This window comes from Varanus komodoensis, unplaced genomic scaffold, assembly GCF_004798865.1.
Source record: "Varanus komodoensis strain SLA01 unplaced genomic scaffold, ASM479886v1 scaffold46_1, whole genome shotgun sequence".
NCBI classification, from domain to species: Eukaryota; Metazoa; Chordata; class Lepidosauria; order Squamata; family Varanidae; genus Varanus; species Varanus komodoensis.
In genome coordinates, this window is record NW_025336043.1 from 1,644,205 (window position 1) to 1,660,906 (window position 16,702).

Consider the following 16,702-nt stretch of genomic DNA (forward strand, 5'->3'; position numbering starts at 1 on the left):
GCCAGAAGTGTGGCTTCTAGACCGAGAGAGAGATTACTACCACTCTATACGACTCTGGTGTACCCACAACTGGAGCACTGTGTTCAGTTTTGGGCCCCTCATTACAGGAAGGATATAGCCAGGTTGGAGTCAGTGCAGTGTAGGGCCACAAGGTTGGTGGCCGGTTTGCAGGGGATGCCGTATGAGGCGAGACTGAGGGAAATGGGCCTCTTCAGCCTGGAGAAGAGGAGACTCAGAGGGGTTATGTTGGCAACATGCAGGTATGTGAGGGGGTGTCACACGGAGGTGGGCAGAGACCTGTTCTCCCCTGCAGAGGAAGGCAGGACGCGCTCCAACGGAGCCAAGTTCAGGGAACCAAGGTTCAATTTGGATGCCAGGAAGCACTTCCTGACAGTCAGGACCCCGAGGGTATGGAATGGGCTTCCACGGGAGGTGGCTGAGGCCCCATCAGTGAAGGTGTTCAAGGACAAGCTGGACATGCACATGGTGGGCATGTTGTGAGCGGAGCCGGCTGGAGCCGGGGGTCAGACTAGATGGCCCGGGAGACCTTCTGTCTCGCTCTGTTTCTACGTCTCTATTTTTTTTTCAGGGTATTCGGAGCCTCTCAGGGACAATGTGTGGGACTGGCACCTGCTGCTCTTTGCCAGCAAGTACCACAAAGGATCTTGCTCTGGCAAGCTTTCCCATTTTCAGAGCTATGCAGCTGTGCCACACCGTAGCTGCACAAGTCTGGCTGAAAATGGAATTTAAAAAACGAAGAACGCTCCTCCAATATGCCGGTGGGCTACCCCGGGGGCGGCTCACTGCCAGTGGCAGGAGCAGAATCGCCAAGAGGGGGCAGCTTTGCTTGGTTGGCCACACTTGCCAAGTGCCTCAACTCTCTGCTTCCTGCAACCCACGGAGGGGCTGGGCATGTGGGCCAGGATGGCACAATCACCCTTCTCGGGTTGGACGACTTCCTGAGGGTTCTCAGGGCGGCGTGCTGGGAAAACCCCAAACCCCATGTGATGCAGACCAGGAGACTGACTGGCATATGTGAAGAAAGACCAGGTGAATGTGCTTTTGCTATCTTGGCCCATAGAAAGATGCAGCCAAGTAACCAGCTGCTTCCTTCCCCAGTGATAAGTTTATTAATCATATTAGTCCTGGAAAGTAACCTTTGGGAGCAATGCCCTTTGGATCGTGTCATGCTGAAAACTGAGTATCTAAACTCAGCCGTGTCCCTGCTACTAACCACCACCCTGTGGCTGCTTCTGCTACCTCGCAAGGGACTTGGTTAAAGGCAGTTAGAAAGTTCAAATAAATTACATCAGCTCCCTCTCCCTTTTCTAGGGCAATGTTCAGACAGTTCGAAGACTGGAAAAAGGGGGGGAGAAAACCCCCAGCTTGGCTTCATTTCACAGAAGCCGTATGGCTTGCTCTCTTCCTCTCATGTTCAACGAGGTGTTTATGGAGTTCTATATTTTTCACTCTGCAGGCTGTGCAATTCATAACTTTCTGACGCAGGAGATCAATGCAGCTATTCCACAGGACGGTGATAGGTTTCTGAAGCTAGCCTGCTTGGCAATCGTTTTTGAAAAGTGGCAGTTCAGATTTCCTGAGATAAAGACTAAACACTGTCCAGGTGACAGCTGGAATGAGTTAATGCTGCGCCAGAACTGACAAATAGCAGAACTGAAGGTGAACAGAGACGTTCTAACCACTCCCATTAAATCTTCTAGAAATCCAGGCTGCCTTACTGAATTCTGTAATGGTTTGCCAGGCATTTTGTGCATGTTCATCCTAGAATTGCAGTGCCCTCCACCCCAAAACCCAGGTCGGTTGCACTTCATGCTAAACAGCAGCAGTAACAATCCTGTGCTCAGGAAACTAAAATTCTGAACCAGGAAGAACTGGATTTGGCAACTGGATGAAAGTTGCATATTTTCCCTTATTTTGCATAATTCAATCCAATTTAGTCAGGGTGAGGACAACACAGGAGACGGAGCCCCACTTTCGCAGCATCATCCTCTACTGATGCTGGTGAGATTTTGGCAGGTGGTCACACCTTGCACCATACTGAGCAGCTATAAGCACTGAAACACAGCATGCAAAAGTACATGGACTCCACAAAAAGGAAAGCCGAGAGGGTCTGGAAACTGGGTTCTGTCCCCCATGCCCCTTTCAGCCCTCTCCAGGGCTACTGTGGAGTGAAACAGCAGCAAGCATCTCCCTTGCTTTGCGGGGGATGCACAACCAAGAACGGGCGTGTGTTGTTCACATCCCCCTGCACACGGGCTCCTCTTCAGACCTTCCCTTGTTTGGAACAAGGGTCCAAGCGGGGCTGCTAAGCGTGTCCCACTGAGCAAGGCAAAAAACTTCTCTGCAGTTGGGCATCCTGCCTCACCAGTCGTGCTGAATACACAACCGCCTGAAGAGTTAAGCCCATTCCTGGGGGGTCACGTTCATGCCTCCTCCATCCTCACCTCAAACCCTCACATGCTTGGGCAACCACCTGGATGAGGCGTCAGTCTGTACAGTTATGATCCCCAAATTCTCACAGTATTTTCTTTAAAAAGCACTGTTCTGAGACATGTCTGCCCAGCTGCCAGGATGCTCCCCAGTTCCAGCTCTACTCAGCCCCTCCGTGCTCTTCACACAGCTCCTTTCCATGGCAGCTCCTGCCCAAGAGAAATTCCCATGGGACTGTACCAACCCCACCACTTCAAACCTAAGAAAGTGCTTGGTAGATTATACTGGAGATGATAGGAAAAGCTCCAGCTGGAATCACTTTGTGCTGCTAAAAGTCGCTGCTCGCCTGTTACACCTTCCCCAAACAGTGCGGAAGTCACCGGTGATATTTGGAGGCATTCCTTTGGAGCCGGCTGCATCCCACCAGAGATATGTACATAATAAAGGTTTATATGTTTTACAAAAGGTTCTGTTTCCACAAATGACTTCCATCACACTCTTTTTTCTCAGTAGACCCAACTTCCGCCTTTATAGCACTTGTGAAAAACTAAGTGCTTATAAAACCAAGGCCTGAGAATATAGATCTTGACAAGCAAGCAAAAACAGCATTTAAAGGCCTTAAAGGCCTCCTCCTTATCAAGGAGGTTTCCATTTTCTTTCTTAAAGAAGTGTTTGCTGCTTTCGCTTAAGATGCCAATTTTCTTCCTTTGGCTTTGTTATTGTCGAGTGCATTCAACCTTTTTGAAATCTCTTTCATAAGTACAGTGATGTGTACAAAACCAGTATTTGTATTTACCAGTTCAGCTTCTCTCAGGCAAATACATTATTCTTGTCAATGGAATATTTGGACAGTTTCTAGACTAAACTGTTTGGTAAACTAATTCAGATATGCTTTCTTACATTGTCTGTCTAGCATTTGATCAATGAAACCGCAGATTCAGGTAGGTATTTCCATGATTCCAATGCAACATTCATATCCACTGCTGCTGGTCTGTTGTACCACAAACTGTAAGCAATCACTAATGGCAGCCCATGGGGAAAATGGCTTATGGGTGTTAATATACTACCCATTGCGGACAGCCTTTTTCCTCAGCAAATTAGTCATAGATCATTTGTTTGGAAAATCATCTGAAAACACATTGCATATGGAATTCTTCTGTTACCATGATTTTTGTTTTCTTCATGTCTAGCTGCAGTTCAGCTTTTGCACTTTCTTCTTTTGGCAATATGGTATCAACTTCACTCCTGACCCTAATCCTGCTTTCCTTATGTTCTGCATACAGATTGAACAGACGGAAGATAAAATACACCTTTGTCTGACACCTTTTCCTAAAGAAAACTGTTTCGCCTTACTCTGCCCTAACAGTAAGTTCTTGCCCATGATACGCATCAAATCAAGAGCTGAGGTGTCCGCAATTCTTTCAGAACCTTCTGGAGCTTCTCACAAACCATACAGTGAAAGGCTTTGCTGTAGTCCATAAGCACAGACTGATCTTCTTCTGAAATTATTTAGTGCGCTCTGGTAGTCAACATAGATTTACGGTAAGTTCTTGAGTTACGGTAAGTTCTTCCTTTTCAGAATCCAGCTCACACACCAGATATTTCTCACACCATACAGGATGAAAATCTTTTTTGCAATAAACTTCAGCATCAGTCATATGTATTCAGGTCTTGGGAGCTGACTGGCCAATGGAGTGGGTTTTAATTGCTGGCAAGTGCAATGAGAGCACCCATGAGAGTACCCATTGCTTTGAGCTGGGTCATTGCCTCTTCCAAGCTGATTGTTAATCTCCAGAAAACACCCAGAGTCGGGACTGTTGTTGATTGAATCGCTGCCCTGGGATTTTCAAATGGGTCCTAATGCCCACCCAGGCTACGATGCGCAAGGCGTGAATAGCTTCAGTCCCACTCTTCTCGAAGGCTCAGAAGCACATGGCTCTTGCCCTGCTTGCACAGCTGGAAAAACCAAAGGGACCATTAAGCGGCATGCATACAATTGCGGCAATGGCCAAGGGAGGAGCCAGCCTGTGGGTGCACCTCGACCACGGCGGATCCCTCTGCACACAGGGAAGTCTGCAGCATTCAGCCACGGCAGGTTCCTTGCCTGAGCCACCAAGAATCCTGATTTGTTTTCATATCTCCCAGTCCACGCTGTCTGCACCAGCAGTACTTACACAGAAACCAAACCTACTGGGGTAAGGTGTACCTTGAACTGGGTCTGAGTAGGCCCTGTTCTCTTTTGCCACTTGACCTCTCTGTTCACAACATGACTTCCCTCTGGTGCTCCTGCTCTTCATCTGCTGCTTTTGAGGGCACAACACCCCGAAGAAGACAATCCTGCTAGGGAAAGTTGAAGGTGGAAGAAGAAAAGGGAGTCCAACCAGGAGATGGACGGGCTCCATAAAGTCAGCTGCAGCCGTGAGTTCGGAAGGGCCGAGCATGGCTGCCGAGGGCAGGACATTTCGGAGGGCTTTCATCCATGGGGTCGCCATAAGTCAGGGATGACTTGACAGCACGCAGCAGCAGACCTTCGAGACTCAATTTCCCGCTCATCCAGGGCATCAACTGCCTTTGGCCCTCCCCATCCTGGTTGTGGCTTCCAGAAGGTGGCCCTTTCCGGGAGTGCACTGCTTCCCACTGACCCCATTAGACTGGCAACCAATAACCCCGTAGGCCAGGAATGTGCCCCCTGCGCGCGCACACGCACACAGAGAGAGAGAGAGAGAATGCTGGCGGAGACCTTTCTCCTGAGCAGATCCACTCTAGGGGCCCATTTGCATGAAACAAAGCCTGGGTTTACGTGTCCTTTGGCACGGATCCACCCCAACCAGGCAGAGGAAAACAAAGCAGGGAGGAAGCCGCACTGCCTAAACCAATGTGTGAACCAGGTCCTAACTGTGCGAAAAACTTAAGGGTTTGGTGCGCACCGGCAGAGTGTGAGTGCAGCCACTTGAACACACGCGCAATTCCACTCGCCCTCCACTCCCAGTGTGGCTTCTGGATCCTTTTTGCAGGCTGCCATTTTCCCTCGCCACTCCCACACGCAGGGAGTGCAATGAGTCCACTCACCCACCCAATACACTGTGTCTGCACCAGAGGCGGACCTCCTGGTGTAAAGGCGGAGCGTGTACCTTGGAAGTCCCACGTAGCTGCTTCCTGAGGAACTCCTGAGGATGGCAAGCCAGGGGCCCTGAGAGTGACAGGGACCAGCCAAGGCCATCAAAGTAACTATTCCTGGACAGCCGTGTCCTAGTGGACAGTTCTGCTGTCTTCAGTTACTCCACAGAGAACCAGAAAGGAAAGAAGACGTAGCGTGGGGCTTGGCTTGCGGGAGTCGCCACCAGGGCTGTTGGGTGCTCTCCCAGCTTGTGTCCCACCATCCTGATTCGGCTGTTTAAGGAAATCCACGCCTGGTTTCTTCCCAGGGTCCCTTAAAACCTGAGGTCACCCCTGAGGTGGTTCACTGGTGCTGTCTCAGATAATATTAACATCCTGAGCAAGCATTTGCAAAATTAAACCAAGCCGGCTGAAGATGCCATCGTTTCTCATGTACACAAAATGGCTCAAGATTTCAGCACCTAGTGAAATTGTGGCCATGTTATGTCGCCTGAACATCTGTGTTTATGCAAAGGATTCATACCACTATGATGGTTTTTCAGATTTTAAGATATTTAACTACTGTTTGACTGTACTGGTAGCAGATGTTTAACGATATATTTAATTTTTAGGTTTAGCAAAACAAGCGTAGATCATTGGTTATTTTCTGTAACATATATTTCCGAAAGGATGCCTGAGCGTACAGTAGTTCTGGAGAATTTATTTGAGCCTTTCAGCTACTGATCTAAAATGGGAGCTGGGAAATTAGTGTGAGAGTGTTCGAACAAGTCTAATAGGATTTCTAGTTTGCCAAAAAAATAATGCTTTCAGAAGCACAATCTTTGGTGTAATCTCTCTCACACACAACAAGACAGATGGCATCATTAATTGCCTCTATATCTAATTAAGTTGGGGAAAAAACTCGGCTTAAGTAATGCTAAAGTTGTGGCACTAGCTAAGAAACTGCAAGGTACGACAACAGGGTAAAAAGGGAAAACGAGGGGCCAATGCAGACAATAAAAAGACAGAGAAACTGGGATCATTGCTTTTTTGGGAGGAATACGAGAACACGAGGGGCTCTTGGGACGGGGCCATCGCTAGCCAAAAGGCACTCACTGTTTGCCTCTCCAAGAGGCAAAGCCCTAACAAAATGAGCACACAGTTGCATCTTTGTACCTTGGGGTCACAGCCAGCCTATCATTTACTAGTTAGTTCTGCTCCACATGGCTGCCCCCCAAATTCCCCATTCTGAGAAAATCTTATCCTGTATTATCCCCAAACAATTCCAGCTTTCCAGGAATTGAAACAGTTTGGCTAAGTCTGGGGCCAGAGATGCTAAGGAGAAAGAGGTAGTGAAGGACATCCAGCACAAATGCAGCCTGATCCTTCCATTTTGTTTTGTTGAAGATTTCAGCAGAAATTCAGCTGTGGTTGGCATGCTTGAAAGCCATTATGCTGCGGCTTGCCTCTGATTCGACGTGCATAAAATTTGACTTCACTTTGACCCACTCATTGCTGCAAGCAGCCCCCCGAGTCCCTTTCCAAAGAGGTTTCCAACCACTAGCCCACAAGTTCTCAACGTTTTCTTGGCAATCCTAAGGACAAGGACATTTATTTTTAAACACAGGCCATCACTTTCCACAGAGCACCTTATTTCAACATGCCAACCCTTCCTGCCTGGGCTTCACCTATCCAAGTCCAATGGGCCTCATGAAGCGCCACCTTGCCGCATACGGTCACCCACTCTGTACCCTTAGTATGGCACATTTTCTGAGGCGCAGTGTCCACTTGCCTCTCATCTGGACTGTGAGAAAGGAAGGACAGAGAACCCTCTTCCCTCCTCCCCTTGAAATCACACTCTCACGACACAGCACTCCCAAGAACACTATAGGAACTTAAGATCTGCTTCACCTGCTGCCCCATCGTTTGTGGGTGGATGAAGGTGGCGAAGTCGATGGAGAAGTAGCCAACCACGGCCCTGGATTTGCAGGCCTCCCCGATCTTGGAGCACAGCGCGTCAAGAAGCTGCGGCTCAACGGAGCACTGAGGAAAGGTGGCTCCTGACGACCGCAAAGGGCTGCTGGCATGGAACTGGTCTCCACAGGACACCATTGTGATCCCTCCTGCTGGGTCTATTAGCATATCCACTGTGAGATTAGTGACGTTTTCGGAGGGTGGGAAGGCTTCTATGACTCCTCCTAGTTAGAAAAAAGACATCACTGTCACCCCTAGAATGTGCAGCCCACGGGCTGTGGGACTGAAGCATCTGCCCCTCGAGGCACCAGGCTTTTCCTCATATTTTAATCGCTATTATACCAACATCCAAGGATGAACTGGTTTCTCCACATAAAATAAATTTAAACACGGTAGGTATTATGGAAGGCCCCCTTTCTAAGTCCTAAAAAGGACTTTGACTGGGTTTCAATTTGTGGCTATGGTTATGAGGAGACCCATTTGGTAGCCTTTGGGACAACTCGGAAGGGCTTGTTCATTGTGAAAGGTTCGTACATGGGAAAATGACTCTTTTGCGCATGAAGCAGTCATCACGAGATCCAAGCAACCCCGAAGATATGCTGGGATGCACAAAGCCCCGCCCATGAGGACTGGCATAAACATGACGCCGAAAGCCAGCTAAGCTGCGCTTGACCAAAGAAGCGCAGTGCAGGATCGGACCTGCCCAGCCCAGCCGTACCGTCCCACCGGACCGTACAAGAGTGCAACGGCACCTCCTGCGTGCTTCCCAGGAATTCAGCGACAGGCCGGAGCTCATCCGCAGCGCGCCATACTAGCACCCACTGCCTACCTTTCCGTTCCTTCATTGGTCTAATCTCTCTTTAAAGCTGTCCAAGGTGGGGACCATCTCTACACCTGAGGGAAGGGGATGCCACAGTTCAGCTAGGTGCTGCGTGGACAGGTACTGCTTCTCTGAACCTCACACTGTTCCTTTTCGAGAGGGCTCCAATATTATGACAGAGGGAGACAAACTTCTTCCTTACCCACTTTCTCGATACCATACATAATTCTGTACATCTCAGTCAGATTCCCCCTTGTTTACCTTTTACTAAGCTAAAGAGCCTTGAGTGCTATCACTTTTCCTCATACATAGGTTGCTGCAGTCACGGGATTGTTTTGGTGGCCCTTTTCTGGACTTTTCCAAGCTTTCCCACGATTGCATGTGCTGGCATGGAATTTATTAATTTATTTATCCATTCATGCATGCACGCACGTATTTATATGCTGTCTAGAACTGCCAAAAGGCCTTCCTAGGAGGAATGTGATAACATGGGAAGCTCAGCTTCCAGTGCTTAATTCTTACGGCTACAAAGTTGCCTCCAGTAACTGAGAATGTCTGAATAAATTTCCAGAAGGCTGAGAAAAGGACTATACAGAATTTTAGGAAGGCAGAGCAGGAAGCATCAACGATCGGCACAGCTGCTTCTCCTTACTGCATCAGACCAGCCAAAGCTGAACTGTTAATGAAAAGATGGAGAATACTGAAAAATAAGTGGAACGCATACTTATTTTCATGCTGTGTTCACCCGACTACAAAACTCCAGTGTCCGGGATGTGGACATACCTTTATTAGAAGCACATGTGTTACCCTTGGAAAAGCCTCAAAACACACGGATGTCACCAGTACTGCTTTCCACTGATGCGATTCCAAAAGCCTTGGGGGGGGGGGGGGGCTCTAGTGCACAAAGCTTCTTCCCAGACGGTGTTGCCAGCCCTACGAGCCCAGCCACGCTTTTGCTTCTCTATGAAATCTAGCGGGGGGAAGGTAGATTGGGGGGATTTACCCACCCTTAACATCTCTGGTCAGAAAGGAGGCCTAAAGGAGGTAGTTTCATAAATAACCTTTCTCAGCAACTGAGCAAGCTTGCCCAAACTTGGCAAGATCAAAGATGGCTGCCTGTATTTCATTCTTAAACAGTGAAAAACTATAACAAGGAAATGAAAGCGAGTGGAGGAACATCCCAGTGAATGAGAGCAAAGTGCTGGTGATATAATTATCCCTTATAGCACTTAGCGGGAACTTAGCAGTCTTATTTACCTTGACTCACAAACATTTGGAGGAATTTTCCCCATGTAGGAAATCGTTTCTCATTGACAGCCTGTGCGTGCTGTGCTAAAAGGCCCGGCAGCTCCTGGGAGATCTTCGCCAAAGCCGGTTCCTGCAGAAACAAATTAAATAGAACCACAAGCAATTTTACTGCAGAAATGAAAACTGCTTGTGGGGTGATTAAAAACCAGGCCTCCAACAGGCATTGTGGTTACTGTTTAACCACAGCCAGAAAGTCTTTTTTAAATGTTTCCCTTATCTTTTTCCTCCCTCCTCTTTCATGTATCTGCGCATGTTTCCCCTGAAAGGCATATTTCTTTTGACCACGTCTCCCATTAGTCATTCCTCTAAGCAAAAAGTGGATTTCTTTTTAAAGGGAAGGTGACAGTTCAGAACAATCCAGCTTTGGTTTAGCACCGCTCACAATCGCTCTAATAGCCCTTTTAAAGATCCTTCAATTAGAGGCATTCCCTGCCCTACCCTGGGGCTTGCCAAGGATGGCTCTCTGGCTAGCAAGGATGCGTTTGGCCAGAGCCCCTGGTTTGGCGACCGGCCCTCTTCAGAGAGCCCATCTGGCTCTGAATCTGCACAGGCCACCCTTCTGGCCACTGCTGTGTCCTTTGACCGTGGCTCAGATAACAAAGCCATCGTCCCAAATCAACGCACATCATACAGCATCTAAGGACAAGACAAGGAGGGCGATAGTGGGGACAGTGTCCGCAGGATGGCCCCAAACTGCCTACAGCTGCTTACGACAACAGCGCAGGTTCTAAAAACCCATTCTCAGCCTCAAGGCCACTGCTGTTAGGGACTTTAGCCCTGACGGACGGCTCGGCTAGGGACAAGGTCCGGTGGATCAGCTCTTCACAGAAGCAATCACACCCAACCGAGAGCGACCTGCTCCTGGGGGACCAGCAAGGCCCACCAGACGGTTTTCTTCCTTTCAGGGCTGGCTCACCGGTCATTAGCCATCTTGACCCATCCCCATCTAGAGTGCGATCAGAAGTGGCCTGCCTGTGCCCACTGTTAGCCGCTGAAGGTGGGACAGGCTTTTCTCACCTTGCAGTCATCTTAACAGTGGGCAGAGGGACAGCCGGACGCCCGTCACCACCTTCCCCCTACATGTCCTGTAGCGAAATGCCGTTTCAGCTGAGCTGTTACACTAGAGTATTACATTCATACACACAAAAATGGTGAATTTTCTGTCTGTCACTACCGCGCCGAAAGGACTGAGAACTGAACAAGCACACTGTGTGCAGGCACTCCGCAGATTAAACTCCAGGTTGCTCCACTCTCGCTCCTTCACGAACACGTCATCTCTTCCCTCGGGCCTCTTTCCTTCTGCTTCATGACCCTTTGAAATTGGAAATGTCCCATGCTCCAGGAGAGGACCAATTGCCCACTGTACACAACCGTTCTGGAAATCTATTCCTTTTCCTCTTGACTGGAAATGGGCTATTGAAGCATCGCACCCATTTCTTCCCTTGGTAGATATGGGATTCTCTCCATTTTAAATGCTTTGTTGGGGCACACAGTGTGTCTGATACAGGGCATAAGCTTTCTACACCAGCACTGTAGCTCCTTCTGGCTTCCTTGCAAAACCAAGAGCTGCACTCTACACAAAGAATGCTTCCTTTCCTTTTCTGCTATATTACCTTTAGGCGGCACTGTGGCATAGCAAAAAAAAAAAAAAGCAATTACACAAGGGGCGAAATGTGTTTTGTTTCACTTGCACAAATTATACCTCCTTACTCCTGCCCTAAAAATCCTTGAAGAAATGATATAAAAACAGAAGCAACCATGGAGTGTCATCATATCATGTAAAGAACCCATAAAGCACAAATGCAGATACATGTCTCATGTCAAAAAATTCGCTACATCAGCTGTCTCTTTTCAGAACCACACACTGCCTAGTTGAACTGCTCTGCTGTCAAATGCAAGTCTGTGAATTCTGAGCACAGATTTTGAGTATCATTGAACCTCCATCTGTGAACAAACTACTTTTCCCTATACCATGTAGCTGGAGTAGTTTTTTGGGGACTTCGGATCCCAGTAGCCAGCACAGTAGCCAGAAGGCAGCCTGTCTGCTTGCTTAAATATCTGAGATGGGGGTTGGGAGCAGGGTGGGGGGACACGACAGGAACGCTGCTGACTTTGCAGGCCAGGCAAACTGACAGGGAACATGAGGAATGCTAACATTGCTATCTATTTATTTATTTAAACCATTTTTATGCCGCCCCATCGCAACGAAGCCTCAGGGCGGCTCACAACAGAAACAAAATACATAAATAATAACAATATAACAATAAAAAATTTATTTAGAAACCCCCGGTGCATCTTGGCTAAAAATTTAAAATCCTATAAATACAAATAATTTAACAATTAAAATAAGTTTTAAACAAAAAGGTCTTGGTCTGGTGCCGAAAAACAAATAAGGACGGCGCCAGGCGGACCTCTCTGGGGAGTGCATTCCATAGATGGGGCGCCACCACAGAGAAAGCCCTCCTCCGGGTACTCACCCTCCTAATATCCTTCACGGAGGGTTCACAGCATTACACACTTGAGGAAGAATCATGCATACAGAAAGCCTGCAGCTGCCGTAGGCATCATGAAGGCCAGCAGTTACTATGGGCAACCATGCAGGGTTATCTGTACACTGAGGTAGGTTCACTAATAGGATATAGATTCCAAGGCCAATGCAGCAGCATTGAACTGGCCAACAAGTACCATATAGACAAGAGGAGGAAGAATGAATGGCTTGTGCTTTTCTTTCATGTATAACTAATTTGAGAACAAGTGAGAACTAATGATTTCCCATATGGGGGGTGGGGAAGGATTGCTTGGTCCACAGAAATTTTCTCTTCATTGATTAATGCTAGCGAGATGCTCTGTTTACCAATCAATATGCACCATTCAGTTGTTTTGGCTGCATTTTCATTGAACTAGGCACAGCGATTCCATCTAGTCACACTGGGCTGGGTCCCAGTGCATACGTTCGTTTCTATTTAAAAAAAAAAAATCAGATTCTTGCAGTACATCATATGGCACATCGGTCACAAAGGCGGATTTAATTGCAGTACCACACAGGAACAAAGTGAGTCAGAAGGGCACCCCTGAGCCATCTAGTCTGACCCCCAGCTCCAGCCAGCTCCACTCATGCAATCCTCAACATGTGGTCGTCCAACCTAGCCTTGAACACCTGCACTGATGGGGCCTCAACCACCTCCCTTGGAAGCCCATTCCTTTTCCTAGGGATCCTAACTGACCTGCTGTCTCCTCCTATGAGAAAAACACATTTATTATAGACACCAGAGTGTTGGACTTGGGCCAGCCGGTCCAGGCTCAAATTCCTGCTCTACTATGAAACTCCTGAGTCAGTCAGCACCTCTCACCCCACCTTAAAGGGGCATTAGGAGGATAGAAAGGGAAGACTCAGGTATGCTGCCCTTGGAAGGTCCTTGGAAGACAGTGCTCATGTGCTGTGCGAAAAAACAAAAGTGCAGCCCAACTATTCACAGGCAAAGTCTCCTTCACTGGAAGGACAAAGTGGAGACAGAGGGTAGATTTTCACCTTCCATTTTCAGAGTCCCTCCCACTGTTTAAGAAACCCAGGAAATAGAATGGAACAGAAGTAGAATTGGAAGTCCAATGCCCTGCTCCACTTCCACATGTGGTCACCTGTCTGGCTGAAGGCCCACACCTTTCCAGCTCAGCAAAGGTGACTTGACATGCTAGCCTGAATGAACAAATACTTTGTTTTCATTTTTGATTTTAAAAGCCCCCAGAATCAAAGTTGAGCTCCCCACAGTTTGAGCCGCCAGGTTTAAGAAAAGGCTTCCTAAACTTGTGGGCAGACTAAAATGCCAACAATGGTGGGTTCCCCCCTTTCTGTCTGCATACGCGCCATCCAATGCTTAGCAAGTACTTCAGATTTGCTGTTAATTTTTTTGCGTTTTGTTTTGTTACTCTCTGGAGCTGCAAACTATTCAAAAGAACAGAAATGCTGGAAATATTTTTGGAAGCAATCAATCGCCTGCCACACTTACTTAGAATTCAAATGCCGCTTTTAGGGCCGAACGCTTGAGTGTGCTACTGCAAATTTTAAAATTAAAAAGTCCCGATTTTGCCTTTCATGAGAGACATTCTTTTGGAAGGTAACATCATGTAAAACAGCTGCCATTACCAAGTCATGCAAATGGTTTTTGTATGTAAAATGGCTTTGTAAAATATTTGCTCCATCTGCTGAAAGTAGCAAAAGACAATTTTCCTCGATACCTAATGGCCCATTTCAGCAGGATGGCAAGCGATTCGCCAGGGTAGCGCCTTGCATTATGTTGAATGGCAAGAACACTCCACAGAATTCTCCGCTTATGGGGTATTATCTCCTCTCTGCTGCCTGAGAGGCCTGTCCCTCATTACCGCGGCCCTTTGCTCTAGATCAGTGCACCGGCCGAGGGCTGCCTTGGGATGGAGGGAGTCTTTGTCAAACAGAGGCACATATGCTGCACTTCAATAGCGGACCATGAAGCAGACACTCGCCTCGGCTGCTGGAAGAGGAGGCTAACCCTCTTTCAACTTTCCACCACTTAAACTGCCTTTCCGCACAACATGGGTCATGCTATTCTCTTCTGGCTCATGGTGCTCGCTAAGGATGTCAGAATGTACAGATTAATCAATCCTTTTTCCTTTCTGAAGCCGGCCGCACACACAAAGCCAGGAGAACCTTGTCCTAGCCCCAAACAATCCCCCGCAGCTCCCCGCTTCATTGTCGAGCCCGGTGCTTACGATCTGTCCATTTAAAAACACATGTGTGCCTTGTGCCCTGAACCACGTCAACATCTGTTAACAGGCCAATAAAAACAAACAAACCAGGATGGGGGGAGTGCGCGCCCCTCTCCCCACCCGAGCCCAGTGACTACACCACAGAGGATCAGCAGGGCATCTTGCGGGTGGCGGGGTATATTCCAGCCCGTTTTTTACGCCTACAAGCTGGGGGAAAACATTATCCACACCCACACATAGGGATAACTTCGTAGCAATCTAGAGTGACGACATTTATATTATTTGGTGGGTCAATCTAACTGATCTGCTAGCAATGTGAGCAAGTTATTTTGCTGCTGCCAGTTTTTATTTTATTTACGGCATAGCTATGGGTCTGGAAAATATATTTTGCCATTGTGTTTAAATAGCCCATCCCTTAGCAGGGTCTAAAAGGAATTTTCTTTAACTAGCAAGAGTTGCTTTGGGGAAATATATCTTGTTCGTTAACTTGAATTTGCAGGAAATCAGATACCTATCCAAAAGCTATTGCGTATGTAGATGCATTTTTATATCAGCTTTTCTACTGATGTGTTGGAATATTTTGCTGAAGAACCAGACATCAGCAAGGCCTCTTTGTATGGACAGAGGCACCCTTGCCAACTTCCCTCTTTATGTCAGTGGGGCTTATACATGTGTGAGCCAGGAAGCATCTTGTCTTGCCCCTGAAGGCTAAAGCAGTCCCAAAAGCAAAATCTTATTTCAAGCTTCCAAATTAAAGATTTCCTCAATATTTTCAATCTGGAAGCACATTTTCATTTCTTTCATAGTGCTGTGCACGATGCCTTTTCTTTATTCATGTAAGGCCAAAATAAGAGGGGCAGGGAGTCCTACATATGCTAAAAATACAATTCCAATAATCAATTAATCAATCTATCAAAAGTCTGCAGAAATTCACAGGAACCCCAAATTAATCATGGAAATGATTTACCAAAAAAGGAAAACAAAAGGAAAACCATATCCTATACAGCAACACTGTTAACTCTGTATTCATTTTTAGCGGCTGTCTCTTCCCTAGAATTTAGCAAAATAAACATTTTAATATAATCTACGGAGGCATTTTATAGCATGTGATAACACTAACGAATTCCAGATTTTCTTTCGTGATCTTGTTTTATCCTCTTCATCTCTGCACGGTTATTGCTAAAAACCGGCAGTTAAATTCAATTGGTTCAAAATATTCTGAATCCATATGGCCTAAAACCCCGAAGCTTGAAGCTCTGATATTGCCTCGCTGCTGTTTTGTAGCATTTGCAAAGACTTCAGTCCCCAGATGGTGGAAGTAACATTTAAACCTCCTTTTCTCTGCTTTGTACAATAGACCTTGGCACCATTTCAACTGTTTACTCCGGTAATTAACAGCACTGATACCACAACAATTACAACTCCTACAATCTTAACACAATAATGCTATGAATTAGTGAGAGCTAATGGCTGGAAGGTATAGTGGATCCAGACTGCGAGATCCATGCATTTTCGCAGAATAAAATAAAAGGTACCAAACAGCACGGCTCGTGGTAGACAATGATTACCTAGTAATTAGTTTACACAAAGCTTCCTATTTAATGGCAAAACACTGTAATTAACGCGTGACAGAAAATCAAAGGGTGCTTTGTAAGCATATGAAAAATTAACACCGCAGGCCCATAGCTTTATGTACTGATTAGAAGAATATTAAATCAATAGGACATGCAAACCAACAGCTTGCATATCTGATTATTGTAGGTCCTAGGAATTTAACCAAGGGACATAATTGTTGTGCCTTGTTATTTTATTAAGGAATCGGGGAATCACCTGAAACCCAAACGCCAGTCGCCGCATTAAATATAACACCCAACTGTGCAGCAGCATCGCAGCTGGCTCTCTGATGTAAGAGGTAAACACAACATGACATCCCGTCGACTGTGAGATAGTTTAGAGACTAGTGGAGACCTCTTCTGTTAGCCAACATAATTTTGCCATCCACTATTAAGCGACATGACTCAAAACGCTTCTGCAGCAATGATGTTTACTGATTTATTTCAGGCTGCAATCTGGCTCGGAGAGCTTCCTTTCCACGCAACCATTATACAGAACTCCTATAAAATAATTAGTTATCTTTGACACACCCGGGCAGCATCTCCTGGAAGATGGAGCTGAAACCACATTGCTTCTCCCTCCTAAAGCCAGTTCTTGGATCAGGCACCCAATTTAGAAGCTGAGTTTATGGCACGAAGTGGAAGACGTCCCTGAAGTCAATTTCTGGGTTCTGTGGAAGAGCCAGTTTGGTGAAAGTGC

General features: G+C 46.9%; 1 protein-coding gene across 1 annotated transcript in view; it reads right to left on the reverse strand.

Moving 5' to 3' along the window:
- Positions 1-16,702, reverse strand: part of IQCH (IQ motif containing H) — a 90,954-nt gene that overhangs the window by 27,230 nt on the left and 47,022 nt on the right. The window contains exons 15-16 of the mRNA XM_044444798.1: positions 9,599-9,719; positions 7,459-7,745 (exon numbers count right to left, since the gene is read on the reverse strand). Of these exons, the coding sequence (XP_044300733.1) occupies positions 7,459-7,745; positions 9,599-9,719 (408 nt within the window). The remainder of the gene's footprint in view (positions 1-7,458; positions 7,746-9,598; positions 9,720-16,702) is intronic.